The 14,951-nt window shown below is 45.9% G+C and overlaps 3 protein-coding genes across 3 annotated transcripts; 2 read left to right on the top strand and 1 right to left on the bottom strand.

Moving 5' to 3' along the window:
* Positions 1-1,114: 1,114 nt before the first annotated feature.
* Positions 1,115-4,737, top strand: N7532_002766 (uncharacterized protein; the record flags this gene model as incomplete). Its single annotated transcript, XM_056615260.1, has 10 exons — positions 1,115-1,237; positions 1,294-1,644; positions 1,705-1,973; positions 2,097-2,130; positions 2,180-2,375; positions 2,455-2,676; positions 2,735-3,001; positions 3,201-3,395; positions 3,450-3,667; positions 4,333-4,737. 10 exons carry the CDS (start codon positions 1,115-1,117, stop codon positions 4,735-4,737), a joined length of 2,280 nt encoding a protein of 759 aa, XP_056478232.1.
* A 1,058-nt stretch (positions 4,738-5,795) lies between these two features.
* N7532_002765 (uncharacterized protein) lies at positions 5,796-7,619 on the top strand (the record flags this gene model as incomplete). The annotated part of the gene is made up of 6 exons (XM_056615259.1): positions 5,796-5,844; positions 5,895-5,925; positions 5,990-6,090; positions 6,138-6,289; positions 6,342-6,744; positions 6,793-7,619. 6 exons carry the CDS (start codon positions 5,796-5,798, stop codon positions 7,617-7,619), a joined length of 1,563 nt encoding a protein of 520 aa, XP_056478231.1.
* A 3,635-nt stretch (positions 7,620-11,254) lies between these two features.
* Positions 11,255-11,855, bottom strand: N7532_002764 (GRF zinc finger domain-containing protein; the record flags this gene model as incomplete). Its single annotated transcript, XM_056615258.1, has 2 exons — positions 11,255-11,676; positions 11,726-11,855. The coding sequence occupies 2 exons, from the start codon at positions 11,853-11,855 to the stop codon at positions 11,255-11,257; spliced, it is 552 nt and encodes a 183-aa protein (XP_056478230.1).
* Positions 11,856-14,951: the final 3,096 nt, after the last annotated feature.

Below are 14,951 nucleotides of genomic sequence, written 5' to 3'. Positions count from 1 at the left end.
CATGGGAGTCATTTAACACCTGAATTTGACCAAATATGTGAAGAACACCAAATCATCGCAATCTGTATGCCTCCGCATGCTTCTCATCTTTTACAGCCTTTGGATGTGGGTTGTTTCTCGGTTTTAAAGAGACTTTATGGAGGAGCGGTCTCAACTTTGGTGCGGAACGGAGTTAACGCCGTTGACAAGGAAGATTTCCTAGAACTAATCGCAGATGCGAGAATGGGTTCTTTTAAGTCTTCCACTATACAGAATAGCTTTTTGGCTACTGGATTAGCACCATTTGATGCTAATAAAGTCTTGGAAAAGCTAAATGTGCACCTGGACTCTCTTCCTCCTCTGGAGATCCTCTCCCAGCGACCACTCTCTTCTGGCAGTGATAGTGATCCAAATACTCTTTGGACCCTCTCAAGATTCACAAAATCGCAATCTCGGATCAAAAAGGTCTAGAGTCTTCTTCTTCTTTTCTTTCTTCACCAACAAAAAAGGAGATTGAGAAGACCTACAGGATGACTATAAAAGTAGTCCACCGCCACATTTTTCTCCAGCATCGCTGTACCCAATTAGAAGCTACCAACAAGAAACAGGCCAAAAAACGAGAGACCAAACATAAGTTTACTACCCAGAAAGGCATCTTTGGTGGTCTAGAGGGTGGTGAAGATGATGTGGTGGTTGAGGATGAAGATAGAAGCAAAGATATATCTTTACCAGAGGTGCCTGCAAAACTGGTTACTGAGCCTACTTTACCTTCTACCCCCTTGGTTCGGCGGCAGGTGACATGTTCTAGCTGTGGGATAAAAGGTCATACATATCCTAAATGCCCTACACGTGTTCAATAGCTAAACTTATGTTATTATTGTGGTTGTAATAGTGGTCAAAAATTGAAGGTTTTCTCAATTTTGGTGGGGTCGCTCGCGCGACCGTGCCGCCCGCGCGGCCGTGGATCACGTTATGTTAACGTTTTGAGGTGCCGTTACCGAAAAAAGTGAGGTGTCCCGACAAATACCCGACCCAAAAACTTGTATTATATAATAATTTTTAGCGCTGAAATAATCTCAGTCACTTTTATTTACCCCTTTTCAATACTCTGTGTGTGTTGTGTGTGTTCCACAACATGGCACGTTCCTTCTTCCCACCACCCCTATTTGGGCCCCATGACCCTGAGATTGTTGCTGATGCACAAGCTACAGCTAGTGCAGTGTTAGAACTTGATCGTATTCTCTACGATTTTCCACCTGTAAGTGATACGTTGATCATATGTTAAGTATGTGCTAACTTCATGTTCAATAAAAGCGGGACAGGTCAAATTCCCAGACTTCCGTGTACCAGGATTGCCATGATGAATATCAATCATCTGATGGAGATTCTTGTCAAGATAGCGAGGAAAATACCACGTCTTTAGGTCCTACTTCTACAATAAGCCTCGATCAAGTAGATGTGTCTCGAGATGGGACGATAGTTAGTGGTAGTAGTAGGGATGCTGTTATCGCCTACGAAGTCCAAGACCACCTTATGCTTCCTGAGTATCCTGATACAGATGAGAACGGTGTTCTACATATTATCCACGCCTCGAAAAATCCGTTGCAAAATGTGGAAAGCAGTTCTCGTGAAATTAACGAGATATTCACGCAGCTCATGTCATCCGTATGTTCTACATATGCTTAACATATACCTAATATACGGCAATGAAGTTAACATTCTTAGGTTCAATTTTCAACCAAACATCTCAAATCTGCGAAGAAAATCTACACAAAACTTCTCCAAAAAGACCCCAAAGACAAAGAGTCAAGATCATGGCACCGATCTTATCAATGTACGGGGATTCAACATTGCCATCAAGTCCATCCCAGCCTTATCACCCCATCGCCAAGGTATAATCGGGTTAAGCCAAGTCTTTTCCTTGAGCTTCAGTCCCAGGCTGCGAAACCTGTGTATAGCTCTATTAGGCAAGAGATCGAGCAGCGAACCAGGGAGTAAGTTTCTCACTATATTCAAAATATACCTTGCTTATATTAAGGTAGACTCTACTTCGGTTTTCTCCACACATGGGATCTCGATGGGCCATGCCGCTACGTAACTGGTGATCGGACATGTAGAGGACAAAAACCACGAGTGTGGATTCGGAATGGAGTTAGTATATATACTCGTTATATACTAAACATATGCTAACCAAGATTAGACCACCTTCATCGGTTGCCCTAATCACTCACCTGAACAAACTTGGCATTATGCTCAGGCTGTGTCGAATAGTTCTGCAAGGGTTGACATTGGGTTCTTGAAACTTCTATGTGAGAAGGACGGAATGCGAGCAATAGGTTACAATACCAGAGATTGCCATTTCGTCCTCCATCGTGCAGCGAAGCGTCAGCATTGCGGTATGTTAAATTTATCGTTAACATATGTTAACTAAGCATATGCAAGACATACATTTATCAGACGCTAACCATACGGCAGACTCCGTTCATGCTGATGGTATAGGTAGAATCACTAAAACCGAGTGCCCTGTCAGGATTGATCTTTATATCCCTTGCTCATGGGATCGCTTTCCATTTTACATCGTTGTTTCCCGAGGGTCTCATTCGCATTTCCCACCGCTACCCACAAAGCTACCATATCAGATTGGACAGGAAATCGCAGCGGCAATTCATGCACAAGATATCCTAGGGTTAACCGCACGTACGTATTTCTTTGCAAAGCAAAGCCTATTATTATTAAGTTATTAACTCTAATTTAGGTAAATTGATGGTTTCACCTACATTTGCGAAAATCCTGCATCAACATGGTGACTCGGCGTTACGATATATCCACAAAAGCTTGCATATTGAGGATAAAGTGACTGCTTTAATTCATAAGCAGAGATTACTATACTATCCACAAGGTACAAGTCTCGCTGGTGTTTGGCGCGAATATCAGTTTGATCTCACAAAGAACAATGACGAACAATGGATCCGTGAAGTCTTTTTCTTTGACGAGCAGCGGGAGCATTATCTCATTATATGTTGTACATATGAACAAGCTAAGCTTTTTCAATGTGTACGACATCTTGAGATGGATCTAGCCTTCAAGATGGTTCAGGGAAAGACTAAAGTGTTTTCAATCTCCGGATGGAACGAACAGGCAAAAAGTGAAGTTTCCTCCTGCTGCTTAAAAAATAATTTTAATACGTTAAATATATGCTAACTATATACCAACTATAATAGGGTTAAATACCTATGTCTATGCTTTCATGAACCTTGAGACCCGTGCTGCATATCGAGTTCTTTTTGAGAAAATCTTTAAGACTCTTGGGGATGTTGGACGGAAACCTGTTCAATGGGCGTATCAGCTTGGCGGCGACGATTCGTGTGATGGTATTCGTACTGTTACTGTGGATATGTGTAAAAAACAAGCACCTGGTATGTGGTTGAGATACTAAACATATGTTATACCGATACTAATAATATCTTTAGGACTAGGAGATTATCTTGTTGGTCTAGATCCTCGCTGGACGTGGTCAGAGCATTTACAGCATGTGTTGATCCTATGCCAGACACATGTTAAGCGAGCGTTTCGGAAAAAATTTCCTGACCATGAAGCTACTGCGGCTATCGATTTGATTTGGAGTGCAAATTCAAAGGCAGAAGTTATCCAAATTATGGATGATGTTGCCGAACTGTCTGATCGATTCGTGTGAATAGCCGCATAGTAAAAATAAGTCTGCTCGCAAACGTTGCGACATTAACAAGAGCTAGCCCTGCGCTATGCTGTAGACCTCTTGCTCTCTAATCGTAACTGGTCGTCTGCTTAGGAAGCCAGCAATATTTCAGAATTTCTTGCTTGTAAGGTCGCCGGCGTATGCTAGCTGCCACGAGTTGCACGAGCAATGGAAAAGGCATATTTTTAGCTTCGCGAAGAAAATTATGGGCATAATTCCATCCATGTTTCTGGATGTCCGTCGTCGGGATAGGGTCATGCTGCGCCGCAACTGGAAATTTCCAAATTATTCGTATGTCTGCAACATGGTTAATTGTACTTCGATCGTGGCAGTCGTCTGCAAAAACACACGCTGTTCTGATTTAGTCGAATCTTGTCCGCGCGGACAAGATTCGACTAAATCAGAACAGCGCGTCGCTTTGACCTTGCTAGTTTGAACTTTGGGTCGTGATAGGCTGACACTTCCAGTATGAGCCACGCATCGTATTTTATGGTTTTCGAATGCGTTACCAGCAGCTCGTGCAGAATTGGCAAGCATCTACTTCTCTTTATATCTTCCTTTGCCAGGCCTTACTATAAAGCCACGCCTCTGTCTCCAGGAATAATGGATCACGGCATTCTTCATCTATCTTGTTGCAGGCGAGACAACTAATAGCAATCCGAGCCCGCCTGCTCCCCAAAAAAGACAGCGCCATAACGACCAAAATCTCCAAGTCCGCATTTCAAGGGCTGGCAAAGCAGATACGCGAAAACGCAGACTCCATCAAAGCCCTTCAGTTTGCCGATAATGCGACTAGCAAGACCGCTGTCAAAACGAAAGACCTCCGCTTCGATGTCCACCGAAACACCCAAGATGCGACAATGGCTACCGGCATAATACAAGCCAACAGTCAGGCAACCGACAATACTGTGAAAGAATTCATTAAGGGCAAAACTGGAGGCCACCGTGGCACTCATCAGGTAATCGGCCAGAAGATACGTTTTGGGTTGGGAGACAAGTGCAATATCGAGGAACTTGCGACAGCTGTTGAAAACACGAAGTAGTGGTGAGACAGCGCGCCCCTTCAGCCTCAGTAAATGCGCTAAAAGGACATATAGCTTCTCATAAGGGCACCTGCTGGCTTGAAACGCTCCTCAGTATGAACGCTATTCGGGCGAAGACTATCTTTGTGCTGTGAGGCCAGGAAGAGGCTAGCTGTGGTACGCTACCGCGTAAGTACTACGCCTGGATCCGGGCCGCTTGTATGTGGTTGAGGTGTGTTCAGGGTTATTTGCTCGTTACTTAACCTCTGAATTGATCTATCTCCGATTCAGGCAACCGTCTGTCCATGTAGTGGTGTCGATGAAACCCACCGAAGAGTTGGCCAACTTGATAAAAGCATGCATCCTTTCGCATACAATATATTCTGCAAACCGCGTATGCACATCTGTGTTTTGGCGTATTGAAATCCTTCCAATGGTAGATTGTGTCCTACAAGTCTCTTCCTCATATCGCGGTGCCGATATGCCAGCTCTGGGCGGTTTCACTTGTTCCGGGAGGTGCATTCTTGTATAGATCTTCCCATGGAACTTTGGTGTGTATCCGCCACGGTCGTCGTGTAAATTACATCTTGGTCCTAATTTACCCCTTGTGGCTGAGGGCGTGGCTGAGCGTGCGGGCGTCACATTAGAGTCGATGGATGGTTAGGATTAGTCATGTAAATGATCCACAATATAGAGCCTCATTTGCCGAATTTTAGACTTTCCCCGAACAGACCAAAGACCTGGTTATCGAGATGTTTTGGCGCCTCATAATGAAGCGGTTCCGAAACCCATATACAGATCCGGAAATTTTTTTTCCCGAGTACCTTTGCGAACTAATATGATCACCAACTGCATGGGGTCTCGCGGCACCCGTGGTGTCACGTGATCACGTGATTACGGTAACTGCTCGGACGGTATATAGATTAATCCGGATCCGAGCCCGACTATTACTATTAAATACCCCTTGGATGACCAGCTTTCGACACTATGCGGCAATGAATTTCTCTTGTCAAAATCGCATTCCGGGTGCTTTCCGAAGACTCGTGACCATCTACAGTCACCCGATACGTTCTCTCAAGATGCAATCAACAGTAACACCTCTTTGGAGAGCACTCGAGGATGGATCAGGTGATTCCTTAACTCCCGTCACTTGGGTCGGAAACTGATCATGCTGGTAGAGGAACAAATCAATATGGTCGACCTGTACAGGTATCAACGTTATCGTTGGCTGTATGTCGAGTCTTGGCTTGTTTGGCACTGTCTGACTTTTTAGGAGCGGAGAATCTGAAAAGCTCGCGATGCGTTACCGCAAATTCAATTTGCAAGCTCTTCTGGATACTTCCGTCAAAGCCGCGGGCAATGATGAAGTATATTGTATGTTGTCATCTACTGCAATATTCCTTGGCTAATGTCAGTCATAGGTGTGAAGCTGCTTAAATGTGTGGAGGGGCAATTTAATAAAGCATTTCTCCTGACCATGAGCAATGGCCTGGAGATCGTCGCTCGATTGCCCAACCCAAACGCGGGACCGGCGTTTTACACAATTGCATCAGAAGTCGCGACGCGCCACTTTGTATGGAACTCTATCACCCCGTTATCCAAGGCAGAGCTAATGAAAGAGAAAGTTGCGCGAGAAAATGGGCATACCAATCCCTCGCATCTATGATTGGTCGGCCGAGGCATGTAATCCAGTGGGTGCTGAATATATCATCGAAGAAAAGGCTGGCGGTCAGCCTCTCGGAAATGTTTGGGCCGACCTCACTTTGGCAGCACAATTGGATGTCGTGGACCAGGTCGTGAGTATGGAAAGAAAACTTGCATCTATCTCTTTTCCGAAGCACGGTTGCATATACTACGAGACAGATCTTAAATCGAGATCCTTGGATTATGAGGCTCTTGACTCACTTGTTTCCTCGGCATCGGCGACCTGTCAAAACGACAAACAACCAACATTCGTGATTGGACCTTCTGCCAACCCATGTTTCTGGGAGCAGGAAAAGATAGCAATGAATTTGGACAGAGGCCCATGTATGTCCCCAAGATGAAAGATTCTTCTGCCGGCTAATGCGAGCTTAGGGAGAAGCGTTGCTGACTACGCCGTGGCCCTTGGAAAGAATGAAATTGAATGGGCCACCTCTCATGCGAGGCCAAGAGTCAATTTTCATCGATCTATGGAGACTTCTGAGAAACCAAACGATTACATCACCCTTCTGAAGGACTTCTTGGCCCTTTCTCCATATTTGGCATCTTCTGCAAACATCGAGCAGCCAAACAGGGTTTCTCATCCAGACCTGCACCTTGATAATGTATTCGTCGAACCAGGAACCAACCGAATCACTTGCATAATTGACTGGCAACAGACTTCTGTGTGTCCGATATCTCTGCAACGGCCTTATCCGCAGATGCTTGATCTATCTGGCACACCACATTCAGATAAAAGCAGGCATGAGAGAAAGCTTTTGGACCATTACGACAATGCTGTCAAGGAGACGGATCCTCTCCGGTGGGAAGTTCACACAGATCCCCTCCTCACGGTTAAGACAAAACCATTTGCTCTGGTCCCTGGATGCTGGCACCGAGAAGATTTATTCTCTCTACGCAATGCATTGATCGCAGTCATCGCCCGTTGGGCTGATATGGGATATGGTGAAATACCATGCCCAGTTCAGTTCAGCGAAAAAGAGCTGTTACAACACCAAGACGAGATGGACCTTTTGGAGGGGATTTCTGCAATCCTGCACGAGCTGCAGGATACAGGGCTTATTCCCTTGGGCGGTATGGTACGCCGCGAATATTACGAGCGTGCCATGGAGTTGAATGATCGTTTCAAACGCGAGTTCATAGATTTGGCAGAGAACGAGCGCCAGCGGGAATTACACGCGAAAGTATGGCCCTATCAATAGAAACGCGGGCTCTCTGCCAAGGAAACATAGAGACAATGTCATAAGGGTTGGTGTTGTGGTGCTTGTCATCTCTAAAATGGGAGCGAGAATAACCATGGTGAGGGACCCGAATGCTCCCCGGTTCTTGGCCTGTTACCCGTTTTGGTGGCGGCCCTAGTGTGAGCAGGGGTTTACGGGGAACGACTCTTGGCCTATGAGTAACGCCACAAAATTTTTCACTGGCTATCCATAATCAAGCTGCAGGTTGGTCGCAATACTAGCGCTTTGATGTTTGGGGGCTGAGTATGTGCAAGCAGATCTATCACATGCTAGTCTCCTTTCGTCTTAGCCCTCCTTTGGTTTTGTTTTAAAGGCAGGAGCTCCAGTTCGAGTTCTCTAACCCCAACAAAGTCTCGGATCATGGGCATCGCGGAAAGCAAGATACTCTTGGGGAAGCTGCAGGCGGCGTGTTCACATGCAGAGGACAATGGCTGCGATCAGGTCCTGCATGTCCTCTCTGACAAGCAAGTCAGTCAGTCCCTTCCAAGGTTATTCTCTGTCTAATCAAAAGCAGGTTGTCGATTGCCTCGCAATACTATGGAAGCAACTACCTGAACGTTCGAAGAAACAAATTGACCCGCCCTGCCGCAGTCGCACCAGCATTGCTGCAAAATGCTCCAAGAAAAAGGAAATTCAATTATCCGAATCTTTGACGCCACATCTTGTTCAATGGGCAAGAAATCCTGAGTGCTTTTGGGATCCGACGAAGTACAGCACGGAATTTTCATCGGCTACACATTGTCCGATTGCAGCAGTCTATCAAGAACTTACGAAAGCCGAGATTCGCAGCTCTGGGGATACGATGCGGTTGCGTTTCCTGAAGGTTCTCTTTCATCATATGAAAGATTGATTCGTGAGACATGGACGAATCAGCAAGCACACACTCCGGTTTCCACAGAGGGACTAGTTAGATTGGTACCCGCCCAGTTCTGCATACCGACTGTGTTTCGAACTCTTTTCTGAAGCTTGCTAGAACTAATTGGATCCTGAGGACCACGTTCGGCGCCTGTTTCTGCCAATACCTGCTTACGTCTATGCCATTGTTGCTGAAGTGTAGTCAGGAACATGCTTGTTTGCTTCGCATTTTCAAAACGTGTGCGCATTTCAAATGGGTCGACTGCTTGAAACTGGCTTAAGAGACCTCTCCGGACCATGAATTCGGCCACAATTATGCGAGTCTCTGGCCGCGTCAGGAGCTCGTCGCGTAGAAGAGTAACTCCGCGGTCGGACAGAGCGTTTCTCATCCAGTTGCGCTCGTCTTGGAGTAGCGGGCATTCAAGCAAGATATGATTGACCGTCTGGTTCCCCAGATCAGAACCACATCTCGCTGACTCGCGCCGATTGATGCGAGTCAAGTAGGCAGCAAGGCCAATTCGTCCAGTACGAAGCTGCATCAGAATGGACGCTGTCGCTTTCCGCAGGTCGGACCAGTATTCCAGGGTCTTCTTTGTTGGTCGTTCGACTAAGCGTTTCGTCGGTCGACCTGTTCTCTCTATAGACCATGACCTTTCCCACTCGATTTTTGCCTCGCGGCGAATGCGGCTTTTAGCTGCAGCTGCAAGGCGAATATAACGATTGTTTGGGTTTTGTGGTCCTTCTGGTTCCTGGGCCGCCTCCTTTGCGTGTCGGTCGACACGTTCATTGTCGGCCATTCCTGGATGAGCAGGTATCCACCTGAGATGGATTTGACGGCCATTGGCTGCATGTTGCCTTACCAGGTGGAGGCATTCTTCCAGGTAGACCTGTCCTGATGGCATTCGTGGTTGGCGGAGCGCCTTCAATGCCGCTTGGCTGTCTGCAAATATGACAAGCCCGTTTCTCGCCTGTGCCGCCCACGGTTCCGTGGTCTCCAAGATTAATTGAGTGCCATTTCGATGGCACAGAGCTCGGCAGCGTATACAGTGGACGTTTCTTCGCCGCCCATTTGGCTGTGAGCGTGGTGATCCTCGAGATCAACGACTACTTCGCCAAGATAAATTGACAATTGACCTTCGTCTTCTCCCTTCCCGAGATAGTTCGAACGTTAAATTCCCTTACTCTAGCCATCCACAGGGCATGTGCCCGAAAAGCGAAGTGGAAAACCACAGCACCTTGCAAGCTTATCCTTTAAATCAGTCTCAAAAGCTTTTGCGTCCTTGATCGATAGCAGCAGACGATATTTCGCAACCCTAAATCGAAATCAAGGAAAAATATTTAAGGAAGGTTGGCTCTCGTTTCAAAGATGTCACCGTGGACCAAAAAATTGGAGCTTGCAATCAGCCAGAAAAGATCACTTATTGTCAGGAAAATGGTGATCGACACTGTATTGACTTAAACGGTACATCTGAGGTTTCCGAAGATATGGTATTCGGTATCGGGATTACGCGTACTTTTCGCCACCTTTCGCAACCTCGGATATGTAACCACCGAGTCACAGGTATTCTTGAGGGTATATTAACCCCCTCAACCCCCAGCAGTTTGAGGGGGGAAGAATCAACACTATTTTGCATCTTTTGGTATTTTCCCCTTTTTGATTCCGTTGCCTTTCGCTGGCCAGTAAATCCAGTGTATTTCCCTTGCTATACAGGGCATTCCTGTTACTTATCAACTCTGTAGCAACTACAGAGTTTCTATTGAAGCCATAATATCCATAGCTTGGCACTCTCTAGCAGGGTACGCAACAAGGTCTTTTTAAGCGCCCGTTATTGCCTTCCATTAGGGGGAACAGAGATATACTCTCGAACCCTGATCACAAGATAAAGCTAAACCCAATATGGTATCCGCGTAAATTACGAGTTTTCAATATACATGTAATGATACCTGGTTTTTGTACCCCTTTTTATGGATACAAGTCTCTCGAGGCCTGGACGACTAGAAGGCTCAATGCAAACCAAGCAAACTAGGGGACCGTTGGTAGTCTGGTAACTTCCCTCTTCCATCTCTTAGTGGCTTAACTGGAGAGTGTCTGACGCTGTCCTAGTCGTCCATCTCTGGTCAAGTTGATGGGCAAGGCTTGACAGTAAGATTTGTTTCGTGATTACCATCGCTCGTTGCCATGTGGCGGCTTCGGGTGTTCATTGGGTATCAGACATTCCTGGCTAACCCCTTACGGAGTACAACTCTAGACTACCCCTCCCCTGAAGATATTCGCGATGATCAATAGCTCTTTTGGTGACGATGCAGATCAACCTCGGATCGACTCAGAAAAATGGCAGTACAGTAGTTTTCGAATTCAGTTTGACCTCACACTCTTTAGACTTGATTTATGAAAGATAAAATCCTAAATATGCGAGTTCTGATTGGATCTTATTTTAAGCACTTTGATCTAGACCGCTTTGTACAATACTCCATATATCTCACAATAAATCTTCAGTACCATACGTACTTGACGTACTTTACACGAAATTAGCAGACACTTGAACTGTTTCTTAAACTCGATGAGCTAAGCATATTCTTTAACTAACTAGTGAGCAAGATCTCAGGGTTATTGATCTTCTTTTACCTTTCAGAAAAAAACATCGTATCTTGCTGAGATCTTACCAGACTCAGCATATGGAGCATTGTATTGGAAAGTCTCATCTCGTCATCGCAACCGCCTTCATCAAGCATGTTATCTTCTAGCTCTCCATTTCTACCATCTTACTTCTGAGGTCATTGATGGTGGTCTCGCATGTCCTTAATTTGGTTTCATATGTTGCAACTTTCATGTTGACTAAATGTCGTAGTTGTAGTTCCGTGGAAGCTTTGATCTCAATATTTGCAGATGCTAAAAGCTCGAGAATCTCCGTTAAAAGTGGCTCATCCAGCACCTCCGCCTGATCAAAATGTCGTTTTGGTGTTGGAGAGGTAAGTGACGATTCAAAATTCAAGGTTTGACGTCCTCCCTGAGCATTTTTCCCGGATAGTGGAGTAAGCAAGCCTGGGTTTCGTCTTCGATTTTGTTGGGGGGTCCGGGGTGAGGAGTTCGATACCCTTGCTGTGGGTTCATCCTTTTCCCAAAGGAAAAACCCACAGTCATCTGTATTGGGACATCGCAGGACTACACTCATGAGTAAAGATCGTTCATATAAGCACATAAGCTAACTTACATTTATCGCCCCCGGTGAGGTCTGTTTTGGAGGTGAGCTTCTTGGGAAGGTCGCCACAGCCACAGTACCACTTATCCTCTTTGAATTCCCCTATCTCATATCGCGAGACTTGAAATTTATTCTGGGCCATTTGAATATACTTTCTCTTGGAACAGAGAGTGAGTGAGGATTTTTCTTAAAAGTCAGTATAAGAGAATAAAGCGATGAAGCGTGGGCGCAGTCGGGGCCCAGTATATTTAAATAAGCAGTTAACCCCGCTTTGGCTCTTGGATCACTGTCTGTTGACGACTGTGATGTATTGCGCCTTTTGTTCACCATATTTAGGAAAGAATAGAAAGGCCAAAACTTAGTCGCTTTAGCGCACGTGCGGCGAGACAACAAGTAAGCTATGTGCCTTTGAAAATGCGCGCAAGACGCATAGCTACCCGACCCCGCCTTTTTACAGAACGACACGAGCGAATCCCTGTTCGTGACTCAACGTTGGACTGGTAGGAGGGGGCTAGGGAATTCAAAGTATCATCGCAAGTTTATTATAATGCGTCCTTGAATAAGGTATACTAATTACCACAATCATTCTGCCTAAGTATTAGAGCTGTGACCTTCAATGGGATTAGTGTATCTCGAATGTATCTTCCGCGAATCAAGTTTGAAGAGTCAAGAGGTCAAACTGAATTCGAAAACTACTCTATGCCCCCACGCCTGGTTACTTCGGTAGCACACCCGCAACCTTGTACTCCCCTAGCCCTACCCCGTGATCGTACCACGGATCAGCCACAGTCGGATTCAAATAAATTTCAGGACGATAGGGAGAAGTTGACGAGGCTCAGAGGGAAAGGCCACGGGTATTTACAGCGTAGCGGTTTGTTTCGGAGATACCAACCTCTACACCTACAGTTATCGGGCGCTTGGTGGTTGTACCGGTCTGCCTTGGCGCGCAGTGCGACAAAATATTGCCTAGCGGCTTGCTGACCACCATGAATTATCGAAAGAGCCAACGTCAGACTTGCTTCTATCCTAGCCCCGGCCAGACCGGCCATTCGTATATGGTCTGTATGCTGCGCTCTCTAGCTTCACCCCCTGGCCAGCACCAAGCCAATGATTTCTCTCGAATTAGCTCAGCCACGATGTAGGTTTTACTTCTTTTACATTACATGAAGGCTCATACCACCGTATTCAAGCCACCTACAAGGTAGTGTCTTATTTTACCGGGTTGACGTAATAATATTAGACATATTGTGAATTTGACTACCACATCGGCTTAGTGTTGGCCAGATAGTGTATATCTGCGAAGTCTACGCGAATGAAGTAGTTGCTCATCCATTTATTGTTTACAGGACATTCCCTTGCTTATTCTTATCTCGGCTGTGCGTTTAGCGTCGTGTTACACCACATGAAACATATCTACCAATCAACTCGTGCTACGGTAGCGATACGTTGTCCTCAGGAGGTAGAGCTGCGGCTTTGAAGCGGGATAGCCTGTCTCCCAGAAAAGTGTTCATAAGCCCATCCAAGGCCATATACCGATCATATCCCGAGTTCCCAGCGCACCCTTTTGACATCATGAGCATTCTAAGGCCCCACAACCGGCACCCAGGTTCAAATGCCACACAGGGGACGCAAAGCTGCGAAATTGTGGTCGCTCCACCCAAAACTTCATGACGACGTAGCACGGCTATTAGACGAGGAAGGGCTTCAAATAGGCTTCTTTGGCGCCGATAATGAGGAAACCAACATTGAGGAACGGGACACAAATGTCATGGGTCGGTTTATATGCCAAAACAGCGGATGTTACTCCAGCGGTTGGTCGAGCAAAAAAGTCGCCATTACAATTCGCATGTACACTCGACAGCGATATAATGCACGAGTGTATCACTAGCGATGCAGAAATTGCGGAGCAGTTGGCCGGCTAGTCCTGGATACCAGGTGCTATGCGGAAAGAGTGACATACTGGCTCAAAAAAAGGAATGGAATTGAGTTACAGCGGCCCAGCTTTTCTGGTCAGAGCAGAGGACCGCACGATAGTGAGCTGTGTGAAGGGTGTAGAGTTGGTCATTGTCCCAATTTGAAAGAGGATCTAGCATTGCTGTTGCCGAGGGAAGTTTGGTACTAAAAGTTCTTGTACTGTAACCAACAATTCTAGATTATCTGTCTGAGCGCTGCGCGACAAGGCATCCCGTTCTTGGTACGCAGGCTATCCTCGATCTGAAAATCCTTGGGCCGAACTACCCAGTTCGAATGGTCACAGCTTCGAGATGGAAACACCAGGGTCGAAACTGCAACAAGATTGATCAGCAACCTGATGTTACTCCTAGATCCCTGGTATTGTGGTGTACAGCGCTCAGCAGTAAATCGGGCTGACATACTTAAGACTTAAGACAATGCATTTTTTCTCTTTTCTTTTATCTTTTGAGTTACTGCCTCTTCTGATCATTTACGGACTAGTAAGGTGCAGCAAGCGCTTTTCTGTCTCTATATTTCAAATTGGTGCCTAACCCTTTGACTTGGTCTTTGGCCACAAGTCAAGGAACATAAGGCGAGTTACTCCGGCGCGCTTGGCTTCGTCCACTGTCATAGTTTTGCCGTAACGTGCGCGAGCGTCTTTTTGTAGTTACTTGGAAACAGAATATTCCAACGGAAGCCCGCTTAGATTGCAGGGCTTCTTCAGAAGAATAGAGCCCTGCCCGTGCAGCTTGACGTACGGTACTCTGGTCGAGGATGGCACAAAGGCTCGCTATCATTAGTTAGCGAGGTTTTGCTTCTGGGAGATGATTCTCTCTTATCATACTATATCCTATATTCAACTGAGCAAAATCTTAGGGAGACTCGCTGAACACTATCGTCATAACATGGCCGGTCAAGTACCGTGATCTCCACTTTGGGGTGTTTTTGCTCCCCTGGATGGTCCTCTTATCAGTGGAATCCATAAATATCACGGCATCGCACGTGGGATCATCGTCAAAAGTGGTGAAATGAGGTGTCCTATTTTGCTCAAGATCGAAAGTTTGGTTACAGTATGTGTACAGTATCAAACAGTTGAAGCTGAGATGACCACAATGCCTGGTCCAAGACAAGCAACCGAGCGATTTGATTACTGTACTTTACACAGTCAACGATACAATGATTCTGATTATGTTTTATACTGTTTCTAAAGCACTTACACATATAGATACAAATATATGGAAGTCTTGGGCATTATCTATTCAGCGAGTGTTATGGAACCATCTCT

Source organism: Penicillium argentinense (assembly GCF_028826775.1).
Source record: "Penicillium argentinense strain IBT 30761 chromosome Unknown utg000003l_segment0_segment0, whole genome shotgun sequence".
Lineage (NCBI taxonomy): Eukaryota > Fungi > Ascomycota > Eurotiomycetes > Eurotiales > Aspergillaceae > Penicillium > Penicillium argentinense.
The sequence above is the reverse complement of the archived record's forward strand: the minus strand, read 5'-3'. Positions and strand labels throughout refer to the sequence as shown.